The sequence below is a fragment of the Centrocercus urophasianus genome, unplaced genomic scaffold (assembly GCF_019232065.1).
Source record: "Centrocercus urophasianus isolate 14NV4802_14NV808 unplaced genomic scaffold, USGS_Curo_1.0 seq_853, whole genome shotgun sequence".
NCBI classification, from domain to species: Eukaryota; Metazoa; Chordata; class Aves; order Galliformes; family Phasianidae; genus Centrocercus; species Centrocercus urophasianus.
In genome coordinates, this window is record NW_024885481.1 from 1 (window position 1) to 20720 (window position 20720).

The following is a 20720-nucleotide window of genomic DNA, read 5'->3' on the forward strand; positions in this document are numbered from 1 at the left end:
CCTGCTCATCTTTGTGGCTCCTCTGGACCCTCTCCAACAGCTCCCTGCCTTTCCTGTACTGGGGGCTCCAGACCTGGACACAGCACTGCAGCTGGGGCCTCACAAGAGCAGAGCAGAGGGGGACAATCACCTCCTGTCCCTGCTGCCACCCCTGTTGATGGAGCTGAGGAGCTTCTAGAAGAGAGTCGGGTTGGTAGTAGTGCCTGCTGCTGTATGGGTGCAATACCATATCACAGCATGCTTGGAGAGGTGGCATAGGGTTGGAATGGTTCAAGGAATTTAATGTCAGTTATTCTTATCCTTTGAAATAATTTGCCCCATCCCTGCAGGCATTCAAGGCCAGGCTGGATGTGGCTCTGGGCAGCCTGGGCTGCTGGTTGGCGACCTGCACACAGCAGGGGCTTGGAGCTGGATGAGCACTGTGCTCCTGTGCAACCCAGGCCATTCTAGGATGCTATGAAACCTTAAATGAAGAACGATAGTGGTGGGATATATGATGGGAACACAGCAGTCATTGCCCGTTTATTATTTTTCTTTGAACACCAGTGTGTTTGCCTGCAAGCAGGCTGAGCATCAACTAGTATTTGTGATCAAGGCTCTCCATGCTTTTGGTAGTGGAAGTATCAGCTAGGTGGCTAAGTAGTCAATTTGCCTGTCTTATTCTGCATGTAAAAATGAGCTCTCTTTAGCCCATGCTTTTTTAAAGAAATGTTCATTTCCATTCTGCTGTATTTAGCCCAAAGCATTACCTGATGTCTGACTGCTTTCAAACAGTGCGGCGGCACAGGCTGACTAAAGGTGGAACAAATTCCTTGAGCTTTCTTCCTCTTACCATCACTAGAAAACCCCTTAACTAAAACTACAGCTCTCCCCCTCGTCTGCAGGCTTTGGAAAAGAAGTAGGAAGGGTTGTGGTGGTGTGCATTCTGCCTGCCCACAAAGCAGAGCAGAGGGTATTTCAACCCATGCTGTGCCAACAGGCTGGGGCCCAGCTCACCTGTGAGCAGAGGGGGCACGAGAAGGGATGTGTCCAGCTCTCCTGACGTCATGTAATCTGAATGTCATCCTTCTGTCTGCTTGGTACTGATAGAATTTGTTTGCAGGAGTCTCAGTTTCTGCACGACAAAGCCAAAAAATGAAGCAGCCCTGCCACTTGGCCACGTGCTTGGTGTAAGCAGAGCTCTGCCTTCGCTGCTTTGGTAGCTCTGTGTGTTTTCAAAAGCATACGATTCTCAGTACAGGAGAGATGTGGAGCTGTTGGAGTGCATCCAGAGGGCCACAAAAACGGTCCCAGGGATGGAACACCTCTCCTACAGGACAGGCTGAGAGCTGGGGCTGTGCAGCATGGAGAAGAGAAGGCTCCAAGGGGATCTAAAGGGGAGCCACAGGAGAGAAGGGGACAGACTCTTTAGCAGGGAATGTGGGGACAGAACAAGGGGAAAGGGTTCCAAGCTCAAAGAGGGGAAATTCAGGTTGGATACAAGGAAGAAGTCTTTTGCAGTGAAGGTGGTGAGGCACCGAGCAGGCTGTCCAGTGATGTGGTGGATTCCCCATCCCTGGAGGCTTTCAAGGAAGGCTGGATCAGGCCCCGGGCAACCTGATCTGGCTGTGGTGTCCCTGTGCATTGCAGGGGAGTTGCAGTGGAAGAGCTTTGGAAGCTTAAAAGAAGGAATGTCAGCCTCAAAGAACTGCAGCGAAGTGCTGGCCCACTGAAGCTGACTTAGAGCACTCTTAGAAGGAAATGGAATGGGAGAGCCAGGGAGAGTGAGAGGATGGGTGTGTTATCAGCTCCCTGTCTGCTGCCAGCTCAGGCTTTCCCACATGGCAGAGAGGTGGCTGACAGGGCTCTGCTCTTTAACACATCACTTCAGGTAACAAATTCTGGGTGGTGACATAAGGGCATCATAAAGGCAGTGTGGTTGTGATGGATTGGTAGGAGGAGCTGTGAATTGAGAGCTCAGCTCTGCTGGGGGGCATTTTGCATCATTTTGCATACCGTAATCTCATTAATCATGTTAATTTTGAAAGCCTTTCAGTGTTGTCAGGAAATGGACACCAACTAGGAGCAATTCTGCCCTTGGATAAAGACAGCATTTAATCTGAGATAGCATCTTTTAGATGCTTGCTTTGCAGGGTAATCCCCAGGAAGCTGCACCTTTTTGGACTGTGCTCAAGCCGAAGTCTGGGGCCAATATTGACTCCCATTCTTGTTCTGAACATCTGTGGCGTCTGTCATGCTTTGGGTTGTGTGTTCCTTTGGACCTGGTACTGCTGAGCTCTCACCTCCTGGCTTTGCACAGCCCCAGCTGTGGTGACAGCCCCAGCTCCCTGCTCTCCACGTGATGGAGAGGAACTTTTGGACACAGTGAGTCCCCTTCACCAAAGCGGTGATGAATTCATGTTTTCATTTCAGTCCAGATGAAGGCTGTAAATTTTCCAGGTATATAAATAGAGTAGTAAACACACTTGTGTGCTCCTGCAGAGTAACTTCAGCTTTTCAGAAGTGATTTCTCATTGCACTGTTTGAATACTTGGACAAACCCAGGATTCCCTTGCTTTTTGATGAACACGTTACGCTGCCTCACGTGCAGTGAAGTAGCAGGGTTGTGTTCACACACCCTCAGGTCAACCTCCATCCTGCTGTCCCACATCTGTTGTGTTGGGATGGCTGTGGGGTGAGGGCAGCGGGTGCTGTAAGAAAGAAAAGACAGGAACAGAATGTAAGGAAGGATTTTCCCCGTTAGCTTTGGCTGCTCCACAAAACAGATCTCAACTTTTGCAGCACATCACTGTGCAGTGAGAGTGCTGTGCCTTGCACTCATGTGTTCCTGTATTCACACAGGGCTTATAAGCACTGTGCCTCTCCTGTAGGATGCAACCTACAGAGGACGGCCTTGTCTTCATATAACTGATCTCTGCTTGGCTTTGTTTTTCCCTCCCTGTGCTCACAGAACTATTTTTGCTTTCTTTGAAGGATTGGACCTATCCCATGAGGAGAGAGATGCAGGTATGGCACACTTTCCTTTTTTGTTCAAGTCAAAACCCTCGGTGCCCTCTGTATGAAAAGGAAAGTGCCCTACAAACAAAAGCTGCTGTCAGGATTGATCTTCAGGGGTGAAGTACAAACACTGTAGTTTGTCATAGAATCCTAGGATGGCCTGGGTTGCACAGGAGCACAGTGCTCATCCAGCTCCAACCCCTGCTGTGTGCAGGTCACCAACCAGCAGCCCAGGCTGCCCAGAGCCACATCCAGCCTGGCCTTGAATGCCTGCAGGGATGGGGCATCCACAGCCTCCTTGGGCAACCTGTGCCAGTGCCTCACCACCCTCTGCATGAAAAACTTCCTCCTCATATCCAACCCAAACCTCCCCTGTCTCACTTTAAATCCATTCCCCTTGTCCCATCACCATCCACCCTCACACACAGCCGTTCCCCTCCTGTTTATCCGCTCCCTTCAAGCACTGGAAGGCCACCATGAGGTCTCCCCACAGCCTTCTCTTCTCCAGGCTGAACAAGCCCAGCTCCCTCAGCCTTTCCTCATAGGAGAGCTGCTCCAGCCCTCCCATAGAATGGCTTGGGTTGGAAGGGACCTCGAGGATCAAAGTCTTGTCTCCATGAGTGCTGTAGCAGATGGTTGCTGGAGCTACATATTGCAGCTTTGCTTTTTAACTTGAATTCTGGGGCTGGTAGTAATCAAACTGGAATTTATTCCGAATGAAGGACTGAATTCCTGTTCCACAAGAAGATCCTCTGCATGCAGATCATGTTGCTTTTATTTTTGCCAAACTGACTTTGTCCCCTTGTCCCATGGGAGGTGTGGCTGGGTGATGTCCCTCGCTAACATCTCAGTTATTTGTTTCCCTGCCCGTGGTCTGAGTGCAGTGCAGTGTGTTATTTCAAATCCTGTTGCCTTGATATTAAATGTCTGTTTTCTGCCCCCCCCTTAGGAAATTTTACCTGGGTTATTTTTAGGCCCATACTCTTCAGCTATGAAAAGCAAGGTATGATCTTCAGAACAGTATCTCCCTAGGGAGCTTTGCCGTGGCGATACGTCCGAGTGTGTGTGTATCTGTGGAGGTACACGTTGGGTTGCAGCATTCATGCAGCCCTGTGGCACCTTCCCTGCAGGGTGCAGGCAGCACGTGGTGCATCTACGGGCTGCTTTCTTAGCCCTGGGGGCTGGTATCGATTCCTTCCTCTTTCCAGAGAAGGTCTGAACGCTGCAGCCGTGCAGACACTTGCAGAAGCTGCATTTATTTAATGATCCTGAGAGCTAATGGGTTACCTTGGGGTGGGGGGAGGTGGAAATAATTTCAAGGGAAACAAAAAGGGGGGCACAAACAAGTTCCCTGAGCACCTTTATTGCCTGACCCTTTATCATTGTTAGAAATGCTTTTCTTGCAAGTTCTAACCTTTGTGGTGTTTTCTCTTTTTAAACACACACGTATCCCCATTTTGTTTCACACCATGCTTTGAATGTCAGAAAAGCAGCTCTGATTTCCCTTGAGGACTTGGTGTCACTCATTATGTGTTAAAGTATGACTTTTCTTTTAATGGCCGTGTAATGGATGGATTCAGCAGCCTAAAACAAAAATCTCTTTTCCTTTTTTTGCAGCTACCTATACTTCAGAAGCATGGAATAACCCATGTAATATGCATACGGCAAAACATCGAAGCCAATTTTATTAAACCAAACTTCCAGCAGCTATTTAGGTGAGAAACAAACGTGATGTGCTGACCTGAAAGCAGTTGATAGTCTGATTTTAAACACCTTATTCTGTACTGATAAGACTCTGTGTGTGTGTGTGTGTTCTTTGCAGTGGTTTGAGCCATGTGGGTTATCCTGGTGTCCTGCAGGTTGCAGTGTTACTGTGTGCTCACACACTGGAACACTGTGTGCTCAGTGACTGTTCTCATTGCAGGTATTTAGTCCTGGATATTGCAGATAATCCAGTTGAGAATATAATACGATTTTTCCCTATGGTAAGTGTTGGTTAATGGGAGTGGGTTGGGAATAGGGCTGCCCAGTAAGATCGTTATGAACCAAAACATGCATGGTTTCAGATGTGGGGAACCCAGCCTGAGGCAGGTGAAGGGCTCTTAAGTGACCTCTTATTGCCCCTGCAGCAAGTGTGATCAGCTTGTTCCTACAGCTAGAGAAGTGAAGGTGGAATTACAAGAGCTGTACTTTGTGATGGCCCCAAAAGAAGACAGTTCATGGGAGAATAATAGTTATTTTGGAAACCCTTGTCCTAAAGGAAACTGGTATCCTGGGCTCCATCAGCAGAGGGGTGGCCAGCATGGACAGGGAGGTGATTGTCCCTCTCTACTCTGCCCTCATGAGGCCCCTCTGCAGTACTGTGTCCAGGTCTGGAGCCCCCAGGACAAGAAAGACAGGGAGCTGTGGATGCCCCATCCATCCCTGGAGGTGTTCAGGGCCAGGTTGGATGGGGCTGTGAGCAACCTGTTCTAGAGGGAGGAGTCCCTGCCTGTAGCAGGGAGTTGGAGCTAGATGATCCTTGCGGTCCCATCCAATCCAAACCATTCTATGGTTCTGTGCTTTATTGCTACTTGGAACCTTCCCCACAATAAAAAATGCAGCTTTTGCTGTTCATTCGGTGAACTGTTTCAACCTGGTACTGTTCTGCAGGCCTCACTGGATCACGTCATGCCTTATTAGATTGCTTAGAGCTGTTTTTGTAATTGAAAATGTCGTTGGAAAGCCTTAGGGGGACACAGGCAACAGCAGTGCGGTCCAGGCCATGCTGGTGTTGATGCTTGTGGTTTCTCCTTGCCCCACAAGTGTCCACCAAAGATGTCTGGAAGGTGCTTTGTATCACAGTGCCCTAATGTGCCTTGCTGCATCTCACTGACTGTTTTATGGGTGATGAGAAGCTGTAGTTCAAATCAAAATGCTCAGCTGAACTGAAGTCTGAGCCTGCGTAAATAAATGAAATGGTTGTTGCTGTGTGTAAAGAGCAAGGCAACAAATTCTGCAAGCAGTAGGAACATCTGTAAGAAATCCAGAAGTTTGAGTCTTTTGATGGTTGTTTTTTTTCCTCTCTTTCTAGACTAAAGAATTTATTGATGGAAGTTTACAAAGTGGAGGTAAATCAGACTGACCTTTCCCTTTATTGACCAGTACCAGTACCAGTGACCAGTATTGCTCTTAAAGCTTTAAAGCCTTGAAGATGTGTGTGGTAGATGCTCTTAAATATGAAGCTTTCTTAAATTTAGGGGGGTGTAATTTTGTTTGACTTGAACTGGTTACACAAACTCAGAGTCAGCTGTTCTTTTCCTCTTTTGATTTCAACTGCAAAACAAACCTCTTCATACATCTTTCCTTCGTTTGAGACGTGTGTGTTCCCCAATGGAGAGCTTAAATCTGCACTGTGGTCCCAGGATGCTGATCCTGTTACTCAGAACCCTCAGAGGAGTGAGGATCCACGTTTCTGTGTCCCAGAGTAGTGATGCACAGAGTGCAGTTAGTAGCAGACTGAAGTGTAATGCACTCCTGCTATTCTCATGTTGTACTTTGCTGATGTGTAGTTGCTCATAACAAGTTAAAACGACGTCTCAAAGAGCTTCCATTTGTACAAGTGTGGTTTTGGGTTTTTTCTTCCTCAGGAAAAGTTCTTGTCCATGGAAACGCAGGGATTTCTAGAAGGTAGGAAAATATCCATCCTGCTTATTATCGTTTTACTCCATTGGAATGTATTTCAGTGACTTAGAAAAATGTGTTTTTATTTTTGTTTCAGTGCTGCCTTAGTTATTGCATACATAATGGAAACGTTTGGCGTGAAGTACAGGTGAGAGCAGGGTTTGTACAGTCGATGGTCTGTCCTATAGGGCAGAAGTAAGAGGGTACTTAAGAACAGAGAAGCAGTCTGATACATCTGTAGGTGTAACAGTTTTAATTCACGTGAATTGCAGTGGATAATAATCTTGGGGGCAGTGCACATTGCTGTACTGCCATATGAGCCAGTTGTTACACCCGAGGCTGGGTGAAGTCTTTCACATGGGGAAGACAATTCCATCTCCAGGTTTGCTTTCGCCCTTCCACGAAGAAGCAGGCACCTTCTGCTCAATGCAGCCCACACAGACCAATGCCTGGCTGTCACACTCTGTAAGAGGGATCCATGTTTTAAGACATGTTTTAAGCTGCATGTTGAAAACAGGCCAGCAAGTAGAAGGCTGGAGGTTGGGGTGGGCAAAGAGCGTGCTACAACTACTGCCTTCTGTTCTGCCCAGAAACCTTCAGCTAAGCAAAGCAGTTCTGAGCAGGCTGTGTACTTCCCAGAACTGGTAACCTAAACTCCTGAAGCCCCACAAATCTGTCACAGTCTGTTTTCCACTCACATATATTTTCTTTCTCCTTCTCTTGTTTAGGGATGCGTTTACTTACGTTCAAGAAAGAAGGTTCTGTATTAATCCTAATGCTGGATTTGTCCATCAACTTCAGGTGATGCTTTGTTCTTATTTCTTACTTCTGGGCTTGTTTAGCCTGGAGAAGAGAAGGCTGAGGGGAGACCTCATGGTGGCCTTCAGTGCTTGAAGGGAGTGGATAAACAGGAGGGGGAACGGCTGTGTGTGAGGGTGGGTGGTGATGGGACAAGGGAAATGGTTTTAAAGTGAGACAGGGGAGGTTTGGGTTGGATATGAGGAGGAAGTTTTGGAGCCAGAGGGTGGTGAGGCACTGGCACAGGTTGCCCAAGGAGGCTGTGGATGCCCCAGCCCTGCAGGCATTCAAGGCCAGGCTGGATGTGGCTCTGGGCAGCCTGGGCTGCTGGTTGGCGACCTGCACACAGCAGGGGTTGGAACTGGATGAGCACTGTGCTCCTGTGCAACCCAGGCCATTCTAGGGTTCTGTTTTTCTAATTACATCTCAAAACTCATTTGTTGAGTCATCTTGCTCCAAAACCAACTCTTCTACTTAGGCTTAACTTTTCCTGTGAAGCTATGCTTTGAGTGAGTGTCAGGAATTGATAGCAGACCTGGGGAGGAAAATGAGCAGGTATCTTAGTTCATTAAACTTTAGACAAAGGAAATCCAGGAATGGAAGATAACTGAAAACAGCTCTGTGCACAGTGGTTAAAAGGCTCTTGAAACAGCTTAGTTGGTAGCCAAGGAAAGTGCAAAGTGGGTGTTGTGGCACACATCCATGTTCCTTCTTGATGCTCCCATTCATAGATGATGAAGTTCAAAGGTCTGAAACCATGATTTTTCAATATCATGGAAATCTTTCTCTGTTTCTTAAATTCATTTCTTGTCATCCTTTAGATTTTCTGTTGCTCTGCTTTCTTGATGGTTTTTGTTGTTCATATCAAAGCAGCAAAAAACTCTCCTGCTTTGAAACCTTCTGCCATTTCTGTAAGGCACCTCCTGACATGTCCCCTCCACCTCCTCACAGGGTATTGTACTAAATTAACAGCTATGTGTATTATTAAACTTTTTCAGGAATACGAAGCCATCTATCTAGCAAAACTGACCATCCAGATGATGTCACCGCTGCAGCTGGAGAGATCGCTCTCTGTTCCGCCTGGCACTACAGGTCAGCAGCCTCTTCTGTTGTGTGTGATGCCACCTGCTGACCCTGCTGGTGTGTGGGGAATGCTTCACACCCAAAGCAAGCCCCCAGCAGCAGTGAGTCATAGAATGGCCAAGGTTGGAAGGGACCTCCAAGCATCATGAAGCTCCAACCCCCCTGTGCCATGCAGGGCCACCAACCTCCACATTTCACAGCAGCCCAGGCTGCCCAGGGCCCCATCCAACCTGGCCTTCAACACCTCCAGGGATGGACGGGGCATCACAGCCTCTCTGGGCAGCTGTTCCAGCACCTCACCACTCTCACAGCACACAACTTCCCCCTGACAGCCAACCTCCATCTGCCCTCCCTCAACTCCAAACCATTTCCCCTTGTCCTGCTGTCATCTCCCCTTTCCAAGAGCTGACTCCCCTCCTGTCTGCAGGCTCCCTTTAGGTACTGCAGGCTGCACTGAGCTCACCCTGCAGCCTTCTTTTCTCCATGCTGAGAACCTCAAACTTTTGGGAAAGAGGTGTGTGTGCTCACTTGAAACAGAAGAGAAATTGAGTATGGGGGAGAGAAAATATTTGGGAAGCCCAAAAAATAGTGGGCTCCAAAAAACCACTTCTCCATGTGGAGATGGGTGAGGGAAGAGGAGTGCAGTGAGCAGCAGGCTGTCTCAAAGCTGAATGTCCTGACACGTCCTCCAAGAAGACATTTGCACCTGTCCTGTAGCCCTACTCCCAGCCATGTGTTGTTACAGCTGATGCCTTTGTCTTCTTCTTGTGTCATCAGTGATAGGACCAGGGGGAATGGCTTCAAGCTACGGCAGGGGAGATTCAGGCTGGACATGAGGAAGTATTACTTGTCAGAAAGGGTGGTCAGGCACTGGAATGGATGCACAGGGAGGTGGTGGAATCACCGACCCTGGGGGTGTTCAAGGAAAGGCTGGATGTTGTGTTGAGGGACATGGTTTAGTGGGAGCTATTGGGAATAGGTGAACGGTTGGACTGGGTGATCTTTTAGGTCTTTTCCAACCTTGGTGATTCAATGATTCTATGATTCTCCTCCTGCCTCTTTGTAGGAAGTCTAAAGCGAATGCATGAAGAGGACGAAGAGCTTGGAACCATGCAAGTGGCAGCAGCACAGAATGGATGAGGACAGCACTGTTTGCATTGTGAGCTCCTGCTGAGAAAGGTGAAGAAAGCTAGGGGGAAAAAAGAGAACTAATGCAAAACGATGAACACACAGAGCTTCTTTTCAATTACATGTTGCTTTCAGATGTAAATCTGCCTCTGCAACACACTAAGCATCATTTTTAAGATGTTGGACTTCTTGAATGAATAGATGGCACTGATTGTTTTACTCCTTTTTTACACTTTACAGTTTTATTCTAAACCAAGATTTTTGGACTTGCAAAGAGGTATTATTGCAATAATGCACTTTTCATACTTGAAATTTCTTTATTTGTATGATATAAAGTTATTACTTTAAACAAAATGCAAGCTGGGGGGGGTTTGTTTATAAAGTTATTTGTGTAATTTATAACAAGAGACTTTAGTAAAGAAAAAGTTTGCTAAAATTCACTTTGTTCTCACTGTCTTATGGTCACACTCAGATACGTGTTTTACAAGCTGCACTGTGCACTGCTGTTGACAGTTGAGCAATGGCAGTGCTCTATTCAGCATTAACCCTTTATTTGGTTCTAAAATCTCATATGGAATTATTTTGAAGCTGGCACTGAGACCATATGAAGAGAGAATATTGTTCTAAAATTCTCTGCTTGTATTATGCAAGCTAGTTTACTTTACCAGAGTACTGGTTCCTGATTAGTTAATAAAACAGTCCTGTGCTAAATGAGTACAGGTGGCAGTTACTGATTTCCCAGGCACGAATGCTTTCAGAGCGTGGTGTTGACTGAGCAAATGGGGAAGCTGTTGGAATGAATGGGTCTGTTTGGGAAATGGGCTGTGAACAGCTGGGCTGAAGACAGGGGAATGAATGTAGAAGACATTTGGGAGGCTGAGCACCCAGCTTTGTTCCCTGTACTGGTAGAGCTGTGTTCTGTCGGTCCTGGAATGAGCATCCTGTGCTGAAGGCAGAAGTGCTGGCTGGATGGATGGGGGGCTTTGTGGGGCAGGTGTCTGGAAGGGCATGAATCTGAGCAGCGAGGATCTCTTCTGAAGCTGCCTTTTGCTGAAAGACTGAGAGCTTGTTTACCCTGCAGGACTTCTGCCTCGGTGTATTGAAGGCAAGTGGAGCACACCTGTGACTTGCTGAGCTTTGCTTAGTCACCGATTCTCTGCCTTCTCTTGCAGTTCCCCAGAAGCTTTGCTGAGGGACAGTCCCTCCAGAGCAAGCCTGAACTTCTTAGCCTGTGTCAAGGCTACTTAGAGACCTGTTACAAATAGCAGATTCTGGCTTGAAAACTACTGCCTGGATTAAAGCGTGCTGCTGGAACAGATGCTGGTGACAGCTGAGGAAATCTTCCTGCAGTAAGTCAAGGCTTTTAGTTGAGCCAGGACACCTGGGCTGGGGCTTTGTAGCCTGACAGTCTCTCATGTGTAAGGTGAAGGCCCTGTGTCACTCAGGGAGCTTCAGTGGAGCTGGGAGAGCAGCACTTTCCCCTTATTGCCATTTGTCCTGTGCTGTGTGCTTCAGTGAAGAAGTTACGTAAATTCTTCAGAAAAAAAAAAAGTCTTTGGAAAACGTATTGTGCTTGAGTCAGGAAACTTCCAGCTTTAAAAGAACAGCTTTGAAGCTGTTGGGAAATGAAATCCTCAGGCACCTCACCACTTAGCCTCCAATGCTCCCAGTTGGCTGTGCAGTTTGTGGATGCCTCCCTCGTGCAGCAGACACCAACTGCTGCCAGCTACGAGCTTCTCATGAAGCAGGGCTGGGAAACAGAACTTCTGAGTAAAGCTGCTTCCTCCTTCAGCTCCCACGGGCCTCCTTGGGCAAGAGTAGAGATGAAACACAGACAAAAGAACGCTGCTGATTCATCCAACCATCCCCTGCCAGAGAGCCTTATTCATGTCTAGTCTGGTTCTGTTAACTCACTGGGGTCCTGCAGTTTCCTTGGGGAGACTGTCTCACCAACTGTTAGGCTTCATGACTAAGGATTTCCCACCAGTTGTCTTTTCACTCCATTACCACCTTCCTCTGACTGCTGAAGTCGTTGTGGCGTGTGCCTGCTGCCCTGCAGATAACAGCCTCTCAGGTCCAAAGGGATTCTGAGATGAGATTTTCTCTTACGTACAACTATGTAGCTTTGTATTTGAAGCTGTCATTTCTTGCTTCTTGATAGTAGGTATTTCAATTACCATTTGCTTTCTGAGGTTAAACTAGAGGTGGCATTTGGCAGCAAGCATCCCTGCCTGGGGTCTTTGGGTATCACTGCAGGCTGAACTTTTTTCCCTCCTCAGATTCAGAGGTACAGTTGCAGCACTGAAGTCTTTGTATTCCACAGCTGTATGTTAAGATAGAAGAGTTCCCTTTCCATTTTAGGGGAAGCTGGGTGAAGGAAGGAGCTAGGGGTGGCATACTGTGTGTGGAGAACTACAAACCAAGGACTGAAGGCTTAAGGAGCAGCTAACATTGAGCTTTGGAGAATCTGGTGGTGAAGTCCAGGCTATTGGAAAGCATCTCCCTGTTTGATTTCTGACAACATCTGTGGTTCCTTTGTTCTCCCAGGAGGCCTCGTCCCTCCTTTTGAGCCTGTGCTGCTGTAGATAAAGAAGTTCTGTCGGTTCAAAAGACACAGTGTAATTGAGTATCTCCTGCTTCTGTTGCTCTTAGTGGCAATTGCCAGTTCCTGTGAACTGACAGATTAAAATGCATGTGCCATGTATTCTTCCAGCTGGCTGAAACTGCAGTGACATTTGTATGTCACTAGCCAGACTGTTAGCACCCCTCAGAGCATCTGCCAGCACTTAACAGAGCCATTCCCTACCATGCAGGGTTGGTGGTGTGCTGAATAACTTGTTGAAGTCTCATTTCTGCCCTACAGCTTTCACACTTTTCCTCCAGAGGGATTCCTGACAGTTCAGCAGTTAAACTGCACCTTTCCTCACACAGCACAGCTCTTCTGTACCCCCAGCCATCCCCAAAAGGTGAGGCTGCCAAGGTTGGCAATGTCATCTCTAGTACAGAGCAGAGGGCCCTTCCACGTTAAAGCAGGATTCCTCCCAGCAGAACAGAGCCATGCAGCCACAAAACCGAGCTTTCAACCTCGTTCATTTGTTTTACAATGATCTCAGCTGAGTACATCGTCACCCGCTCCTCACTTGCACTAATCATTTCATTAGCTCTTAATGAGAGCCTAGAGCTACTGAGATGGCACAGTATCACAGAGCTCACATATTCCACTTCAAAGTAGTGGAAGTGCAGAACTGATTTAAACAGGGAGAAGCAAAACACTCCACGTTGCTCACAGGGGTCAGCACACATCAGCAGATGTGTTATAGTTCAGAGCTGGGGCTCTAGCTGCTTTCAGCTGTCAGCAGAGCCCCAGTTCCCCCTCAGGTACACACACCCCTAGGAAATGAGTGCCCAGGCTTAACTGCAGCTTAGCAGAAAGTGGGTGAGAAGCTCCAGTCTGGCTCCTGAGGCGTGCAGGGCTCGGAGCTGGACTTGCTCTCATTTTCTCACCACTCCTGGCAGCCCGTGGCTGCATCTGTAAGCAATCAAGCTGTGCAGATGCACACCTCAGGTTTCGTGCCTTCCTCTAAAGGCATCCACGAAAGGCATCTTGCTTCACAGATGTCATGCTTCATGAGGTGCCATACTTGAAATCAACATGAAGACTCAAAAAAAACAAAGTTCAGTTCAGAAAAGCAGATCGAAGGTACAGCAGTATCCAAAACAGAGCAGATGTAGTTGGCAGTCTTAATTTATTCAGCTTAAACAAAGATTTTTTTAAAAAATAATCAATAAATAAAACAGACATTACCAAGGGGACACTGTATTGAGTGAAGTACCATCAGGGACATTAAACAGAACCCCCCCACACACCTTAAAGTAGCTCTCCTCACCACAAGGAAAGGACTTTCCTTAAGGCCTAACTGTTCACAAACAAGGCTGGCTGCTCTGAGCCAACCTTTGCCTGTTCATAATGCCCTATTCACAGATGGAGGATTTGTCACTCTCCTTGCACAAAACACGATTGTTGAAGTGAGGGCTTTGTATATTATTTGCTTGCCTCTGGGAGCAAAAGTGCTAAAATCATTTATCCAACCTTACAGAAGAGGGGTGCTTGCAAACAGCAGCTATCCCTCAGGACACTGATCTGGGATCTCGGGGCTGGTTTGAAATGCAATAGGTAGAAGTGGTTACCAGCAAAACCAGAGCTGAACTGGCCCAAAGGAGTTCAAGTACAGCAAGTTGGTTGGATGCGTTGGGTGAAGCTGAATGTGTTGGTACCTTCTTATAGGTACAGGCATTGGCATTCCCACTGAGTACCAGTAAAAGCCCACTGGAGATGAGGTGTATTCTGCCTGTCAGACATTCCAGCTTCCTATTTCTGTTGCAAATCATGGGTTGGTTTGTCATAAAAACATAATTGTCCTGAAAACATATTAAATTATCAGCTAAAGTGCAGGGTCCCTGCATGGAGGACTATGCATCCATTTAGGCTCCAAAACATTGGCTTCAACAGAGCCCATAAGGACCCCCCAACGACACTAACAGCAACAAATCCAGTTTCAGAAAGCAGTGCCTATAAAACTTCAGGTACACGAACATCAACAGCACTTCAGTGAGGTTTCATGGAAAGAACAGAACAAATTCCCATCCTGTAGTACTGACTGCATACGAGAAGCATCCCTACCCACCTACACCACCCTTCATTGAAGTACAGACAGGAGCACAACCCCACAAAGCTGTACTTTGGCTACCAAGAAGAGAAGCGCAAACCTTTAGAAAAATACAATGCAAGAAAAGATTTGAGATAAAAATATAGACCTTTGGTTAAAAACCATCCTTTAACAAGAGTCCTTTGAACTCAGCTAGAACAAAAAAAGCTTCACTTAGACTGAACAGTAGTAAAAATTAGTTCTAAGAGCTAACCCACAGAACCCTCCTAGAATGTCAGTGCGCTGCCTTTCCTTTGCAGGATTTACACGTCTGATGTTCAGTATTTATAGGGATCGTTATATTTGCAGCAATAAACTATATCAATTTGTCATGAAGAGAATGTACCACGAGCTCCTCCACCAACAGTCTGTACAAAAACAGTGCTGCAAGTTCTTAATTAAAGAACCGTTGAAACATGTAGTTTTCTTCAGATACCAAATAGCCAAACTTCTTGTAGAAGGCCACGTTTTTTGGCAGACACTCGAGTGTGATTTTGTAACAGTTCAGTCTCTTACTTAGCAATGTAAGAGTGGACGTTAATCTGAAAAAGACAGAAGAACAGCAGTTAAGTGGGATGGCCCTGAACACAGGAAGGCCCAACAGTTAATTAGCTAAAAGATATCAATGACACTTTTTAAAGGAGCACAGTGCTCATCCAGCTCCAACCCCTGCTGTGTGCAGGTCGCCAACCAGCAGCCCAGGCTGCCCAGAGCCACATCCAGCCTGGCCTTGAATGCCTGCAGGGATGGGGCATCCACAGCCTCCTTGGGCAACCTGTGCCAGTGCCTCACCACCCTCTGGCTCCAAAACTTCCTCCTCATATCCAACCCAAACCTCCCCTGTCTCACTTTAGAACCATTCCAGTACGCTTAGTGGTCCTGCTTTGATCCTATGCCTTCTGTAGAAAGCAGTACTCCAGATATCTGTCGATTTTTCCACAGGATACATTTGGCAGACCCACCTACATCACCTACTCACTGATGCCTACTGACCACAGGGCAGCCCTTCCCCACCTTTAGACATAAAGTACTGAAACATTACAGCAACCTGCGTTTCTCTTCAGTACAGGCAATAGCTGCTATCCCAAAGGAAAAAAAAAAAAAGTAGCAGCAGTGGTTTGTAGGCAATTTTATGTTAAAACTTCAGTGGTGACTTTTTAGCAAAAGGTCTGTGAGCTGTCTGGCTGCAGAGGATCTGCCCCACTAACCTGCAGAACTGAAATCCCGCTCCAAGATCCTCCAGTGCCTACCGAGGGCAAAGGACAGACAGATGGCATCCCGAGAGCAGCAAAAGGGATGGGCTAAACTTCAAACATCAGCCACTCACAGCTGACTTCTGTCCTGTCACACTGATGGCAGCTGCAAACCTTCCTCTTCTCAGAGAGCTCCTGCACTGACATCAGTCATCAGCACTGCAGTGTTTGCTGGCACTGATCAGCACGCCCAGACTGGGGGGCAGAAGCTCCGTGAGGGCTTGCTGCTCTGCCTGGTGTTGAATTGCAAAGGTAACAAATACTTACAGTTTCCCGAGTTGCTTTCCTCTGCACTCCCCGCTCACTACTACGTCTTCTATCCTCCCTCTCTGTGAAGATACAGACAAGTGTTAGTGCAGCACAACACCAGTGTGCAGTCTCCCCCCTGCTCAAGGCTCCACGCCTGCATTTTCTCCTGTCTAGTCAGACAATTCCTCCACAAACTGATGCCCTCATCACTGACTCAGCAGAAGGTATTTCATCACACAGTAACAAGGTAAAAATAACACGTGTCTGCTGGAAACACTGCCTTCTTCCTCACCACAGCTGCAGCCAGAGGAGATACCTTTGCACAGGAGTGAGTGAACTTGTGTTCTATCACCAACGTTGCTGTAGCAACGATCTGTCCGAGATTCGTATCTTCTACAACCGTAACGTAATAATCTCCAGATTTCTTCATGTGCTCAAAGGTTTCTGTGGGAGCAGACAGACAGAACACTGTTAGCCTCCGATTAATTTGCTGAATTCTGAACGCAGATCAGATTCAGAATGCTGAGATCTGAATTCAGGATCACAAAGTGTGCACCTGAGGCACCCAGGACCTTAAAGCCCCAGTCAGATTAACCCTGAGATAGAAGCCAGGAAAAGCAGGAATGAACCCAAGAATGGCCTGGGTTGAAAAGGACCATAATGATCATCAACACCCTGCTATGTGCAGGGTCACCAACCACCAGACCAAGCTGCCCACAATGAAGAAACTGCCTTTTCCCTAACCACCAAGAGAACCCTCCCTCCTCAGCAGATGGGTGCCAATGAAGGCAGCAGCACCTCCTGTAAGCTTTATCTCTCAGTCAAAGCAGTGAAGCAAGCTCAGAATGTCACTGAGCTGCAATCAAAGGCAAACTTCTGCTTCAGCCAAAAGAAGCCACCACCCAATGCTCCCTCCTGCCACGCATCGAAAGCTCAGCCTCAAAAGCAGGTATACAACTTAAACACATCCCAGCCAAGAAGCCCCTCAGGATAACTGCAGCTGAATACAAAGCTGAGTGCCAGAATCTGCCTCAGGGGACAGAAGATAATAAATCCCTCTGCATCACAGCCAGGTAGATTGCTGTCAGCATCACTGTCTCCTGGTTCTCAGCAACCTCTACCAAGTGCCAAGACACGATGATGTACTCACTGATAAACTGCTCTGGGCTCACAACTCCAGTTTCAGTCAGCTGACCCAGGACCTTGAAAAAGCCTGTTACAGAAGAGGAGAAAGACTCACTGCAGGGCAGAGACATGCAAATAGCACAGAACAGCTTGACATGGCTGTCTGCAGAGCTCACTTCCCCATGGCATCACCTAGTTCAGCTGTATCTAAAGGCCTGTGCTCTGCATATTACAGACCTGGACTGTAATCTTAATGTAACCTTGAGCAATGCTCAGTACTTCATTAGCTTATCAGTGAACTAGCTTGAATGCAGGAGACACAGATGTTTAAGCAAGGGAAGTGTCAGCCTTAACATTATGCAGTGTTTAGCCATTTGTACAGAGCACCTTTCTTTTTTTGTGTGTGTTTCCCCCCCCCCCCAGGCTACAGATGTGAAAGCTTCATAATCACACTGGTTTACACCACTTCTATACCATAAGGAACAGCACAAACAAGCGTATTCCCCCTTATATAGAATGGCCAGGGTTGAAAAGGACCACAATGATCATCTTGTTTCAACCCCCTGCTGTGTGCAGGGTTGCCAACCAGCAGACCAGGCTGCCCAGAGCCACATCCAGCCTTAGAACAACACAGCCTTTAGAACTGTGCTGAATAGGAAGCTGAGGATTATTTGAAATACTTAAATTTTAAGATTATTTTTCAGGTTATTAAGATAGGAGAAACAATGTTGAGGGTCAAGCAACACAGCAGCTATTCATCCATCATGCCAAGTGCTCAAATTCCTTCGTGATAACCCAAACCAGATAAAACACATAATCCTAACCTAATGAGAGAGAATGCAGGAATACACATGATGTAGTTCAGCACCCATTTTTGCTTGTGATGATCACACAACAGGATTCTACCTCGATTTACATCAGCTGTGCACAGCGGTCTCATGACCAGCCCATCTCCTGGCTCCGAGGGAGAAATAGAAGGAGAAAACATGGCTGTGTTCTCACTCCAGTCAAGCTCGTGCAGAATGCTTGGGTCAAACATCGGCGTGTCGTCCGGCATGGCGGTCGCTACGGGCAGCATGGCAGCAAGAGGTGCTCTGGAACACAAAGCACACACGTGAGCAATGCTTTCGTTTCACTACTCCCTTCATGCCCAAAGAGTCTCTCCCTAAGAGTCTTTCCTCTCAGCGATGTAAAGAAAAGGGAACGACACCAAAGCTGCTGCTGGCTTTGTGTGAAATCAGAGAGCTGATCTTCACCAGACGAGATGCTGGGATAAACAAAGTGTGCGTGAGCTGAAGTCAGCACAGACTGTGCTCACCCAGAGGGGTTTTCTCTTGGAGAGAAAAAAATAACAGACATTGAGCTGGATAGTTAGCACCTACAGCCCCCTGGAAAGGAAACTAGCCAAGTGTATGGAGAAAGCAGTGTGTACAAGTATTCTCCCCATTCATTCAGACTGGTGGTAGGAAGAAAGTGCATTTTCCAAGCAGTCTCATCACACAGACACACGCTTCCATCACGCAGGTGACACGCAGCATCCAGGCACGCTTCCAGGGGTTCATTTACGTCATGTTTGCTCTGTGTATTTACAGACCCAGATGCCATCCCAGCACAGCATCTCACCGCCCATTAACAGAACTGCCAGAAGCACCTGTTAATGATTAAAGAGATGCGGGAAGTTAAGGCTAGAGGAAGCAGAGGGACACCTCCGACTGCACGGGCAGGAATTGCTGGTGAGTACTCTGGTACCAACAGAGCACTGCAGGAGTCACTGCTGAGAAGTCCTGGATGTGGCTCTGGGCAGCCTGGGCTGCTGGTTGGCGACCCTTCACACAGCAGGGGGTTGGAGCTGGGTGAGCACTGTGCTCCTTTGCAACCCAGGCCTTTCTGAGACAGAGCACAGCTCCAACTCAGCACAGCGGCAGCACCCAGACGTCAAAGCGAGGGCAGCTTTAGGAAACTCACTAAGGAAAGCTCTTAAATAAAGAGAGAGAATAAAGAGAAGCCTCGAAGCGCCCATTCTCACCCCAGCCCCGCTAGGAAATACAGACTGCCCGCAGTTACAGCAGCAAACCAACCAACCCCCCCACTCCATAGGGGGACGAAGCAGAGCCGGTGCGAGCCTGCAGGCGGCACGGCACAACACTGAACACGGCCGGCACGGCGCTGGAGGCCTGACCCCGCCGCCACAACGCACGGCCTCCCGCAGCAACAGACCGCACTCACACCTCAAGGCCCCTTAACCCTACACCGGGAGCCCGGGCGGCACTCGCCGGGCCGGGCCGGGCCGGGATGGGATGGGATGGGATGGGCTGGGCCGAGCCAGACAGCAGAGCCCCCCTCCCGCTCCCCACAGAGCCCGCTTTCCCCGGAGCCCCCCGGCCGCACTCACCCCGCACAGCGCACGAGGCCGCGCCGCCGCTCGCACCGGCTCCCACGCAGGCGCCGCACAGACGTGGCAGGAGGCGGGGCCTAACGCGCACGCATGCCACGACTCAGCCAATCGTCGGCCGCGCCGGCCGCCCCGCTCTAACTCTACGCTCTCGGATTAGTGAAGAGCGGTGAGGCCACGCCCCCCGCCCTTTGGCCGAGGTCCCGCCCCTCCGAGGCGCAAAATGGCGGCGGCGCCGTGGGCGCGGAGAGAGGCGGTCGCTCGTTGCTCCGCTCGTCGCTCCGCTCGTTGCTCCCTGGCGGAAGGGGCCGGTCTGGGCGGGGAGAAGGGCGGAGGGGTGACTGGGATTTGGTGTGTGGGAGGTGTGAGGTAGTGTCTGTGATGGGGGGACACAGAGAACGGACAGATTGTTTTTTGCTTACAGTTGAAAAATAAACAAGTTAAAGAGAACTGAGGGCTCTGCTTTATAAACAGCTGAAGTCGAGGCGTGCGTAGCGGCCTGCCCAGCGGGATGAGCGCGCAGCGCGATCCTGGGCCGTCACCGCCATTTGCCGTCTGCGCCCTCAGCGCGAATCGCTGCGCTGCCATGGAAACCGTGTGAAGCACCGCAACGACCGCCGAGCCTCGGTGCAGGGGAGAAGCACTGCGTTCCAAGAAGAACTGAGGGATTGCAGGGCGTCCATCCGTGATGAAATATTTTTCAGCCGGAGGGCGGTGAGGCACTGGCACAGGTTGCCCAAGGAGGCTGTGGATGCCCCATCCCTGCAGGCATTCAAGGCCAGGCTGGATGTGGCTCTGGGCAGCCTGGGCTGCTGGTTGGCGACCTGCACACAGCAGGGGGTTGGAGCTGGATGAGCACTGTGCTCCTTTGCAACCCAGGCCGTTCTAGGATGCTATGAGAACATGAACAGCGTACCCTGCTCTGTAGGGTCATTAAAGTTGGAAAAGCACTTTAAGATCCCCAAGCCCAATCATGGGCTGCCCAGAGAGCTGTGGGTGCTCTCCAAGACCTCCAAGGTCAGCCCTAAGCCACCCCACCATGCCCACTGCCCACGACCCTCAGTTCCACATCCCCACAGCTGTGGAGAACCCCCAGGGACGGTGACCCCACCACTGCTGGGCAGCTGTGCCACTGCAGCACTGTCATTTTTCTTCACGGCCAACAAACATAATATCGTGCTTTCTTAAAAGAAATCGGGGAGTGCTGCTCTGCTGATGAAGCAGGGCAACTCTGAGCTTGGGTGTATTTCTGCTGAGTAAAAAATGACAGAGCTGGCTTCAGCTTAACTCCCTCCATGATGCCTTTTCTGCAATGGAACTATTTTA

The 20720-nt window shown here is 48.6% G+C and overlaps 2 protein-coding genes across 4 annotated transcripts; one reads left to right on the plus strand and one right to left on the minus strand.

Annotated features, from left to right (window-relative positions):
* Window positions 1-1456: 1456 nt before the first annotated feature.
* STYX (serine/threonine/tyrosine interacting protein) lies at window positions 1457-14792 on the plus strand. 3 transcript variants are annotated; one of them, XR_006171929.1, is made up of 12 exons: window positions 1457-3006; window positions 3947-4000; window positions 4615-4712; window positions 4922-4982; window positions 6071-6107; window positions 6627-6666; window positions 6758-6808; window positions 7389-7461; window positions 8457-8550; window positions 9608-9720; window positions 10842-11018; window positions 12031-14792. XR_006171929.1 is itself a non-coding variant. In XM_042838598.1 (11 exons), the coding sequence occupies exons 1-10, from the start codon at window positions 2989-2991 to the stop codon at window positions 9679-9681; spliced, it is 600 nt and encodes a 199-aa protein (XP_042694532.1). In that variant the 5' UTR covers window positions 1457-2988; the 3' UTR covers window positions 9682-9720; window positions 10842-14792. The 3 variants fall into 3 exon arrangements, 2 of the variants coding, with proteins under 2 accessions (XP_042694532.1, XP_042694531.1); XM_042838598.1 differs by having other exon boundaries at window positions 10842-14792; XM_042838597.1 differs by lacking the exons at window positions 10842-11018; window positions 12031-14792 and having other exon boundaries at window positions 1459-3006; window positions 9608-10383.
* Window positions 13397-19438, minus strand: GNPNAT1 (glucosamine-phosphate N-acetyltransferase 1). The gene is made up of 6 exons (XM_042838599.1): window positions 19395-19438; window positions 17909-18096; window positions 17028-17090; window positions 16194-16321; window positions 15896-15957; window positions 13397-14917 (listed from the first exon to the last, which is right to left on the minus strand). Exons 2-6 carry the CDS (start codon window positions 18078-18080, stop codon window positions 14770-14772), a joined length of 573 nt encoding a protein of 190 aa, XP_042694533.1. The 5' UTR covers window positions 18081-18096; window positions 19395-19438; the 3' UTR covers window positions 13397-14769.
* Window positions 19439-20720: the final 1282 nt, after the last annotated feature.

What these genes read in the sequence shown, in the direction of transcription:
- STYX (XM_042838598.1), top strand. An exon ending in TAATACGATTTTTCCCTATG is followed by an intron (nt 4,983 to 6,070) that starts GTAAGTGTTGGT and finishes CTCTCTTTCTAG; the next exon opens with ACTAAAGAATTTATTGATGG. An exon ending in TGTTCCGCCTGGCACTACAG is followed by an intron (nt 8,551 to 9,607) that starts GTCAGCAGCCTC and finishes GCCTCTTTGTAG; the next exon opens with GAAGTCTAAAGCGAATGCAT.
- GNPNAT1 (XM_042838599.1), bottom strand. Translation starts at nt 18,080, where the DNA reads ATGCTGCCCGTAGCGACCGCCATGCCGGACGACACGCCGATGTTTGAC. An exon ending in GAGCCCAGAGCAGTTTATCA is followed by an intron (nt 16,322 to 17,027) that starts GTGAGTACATCA and finishes CTGCTCCCACAG; the next exon opens with AAACCTTTGAGCACATGAAG. An exon ending in TCACTCACTCCTGTGCAAAG is followed by an intron (nt 15,958 to 16,193) that starts GTATCTCCTCTG and finishes GTATCTTCACAG; the next exon opens with AGAGGGAGGATAGAAGACGT.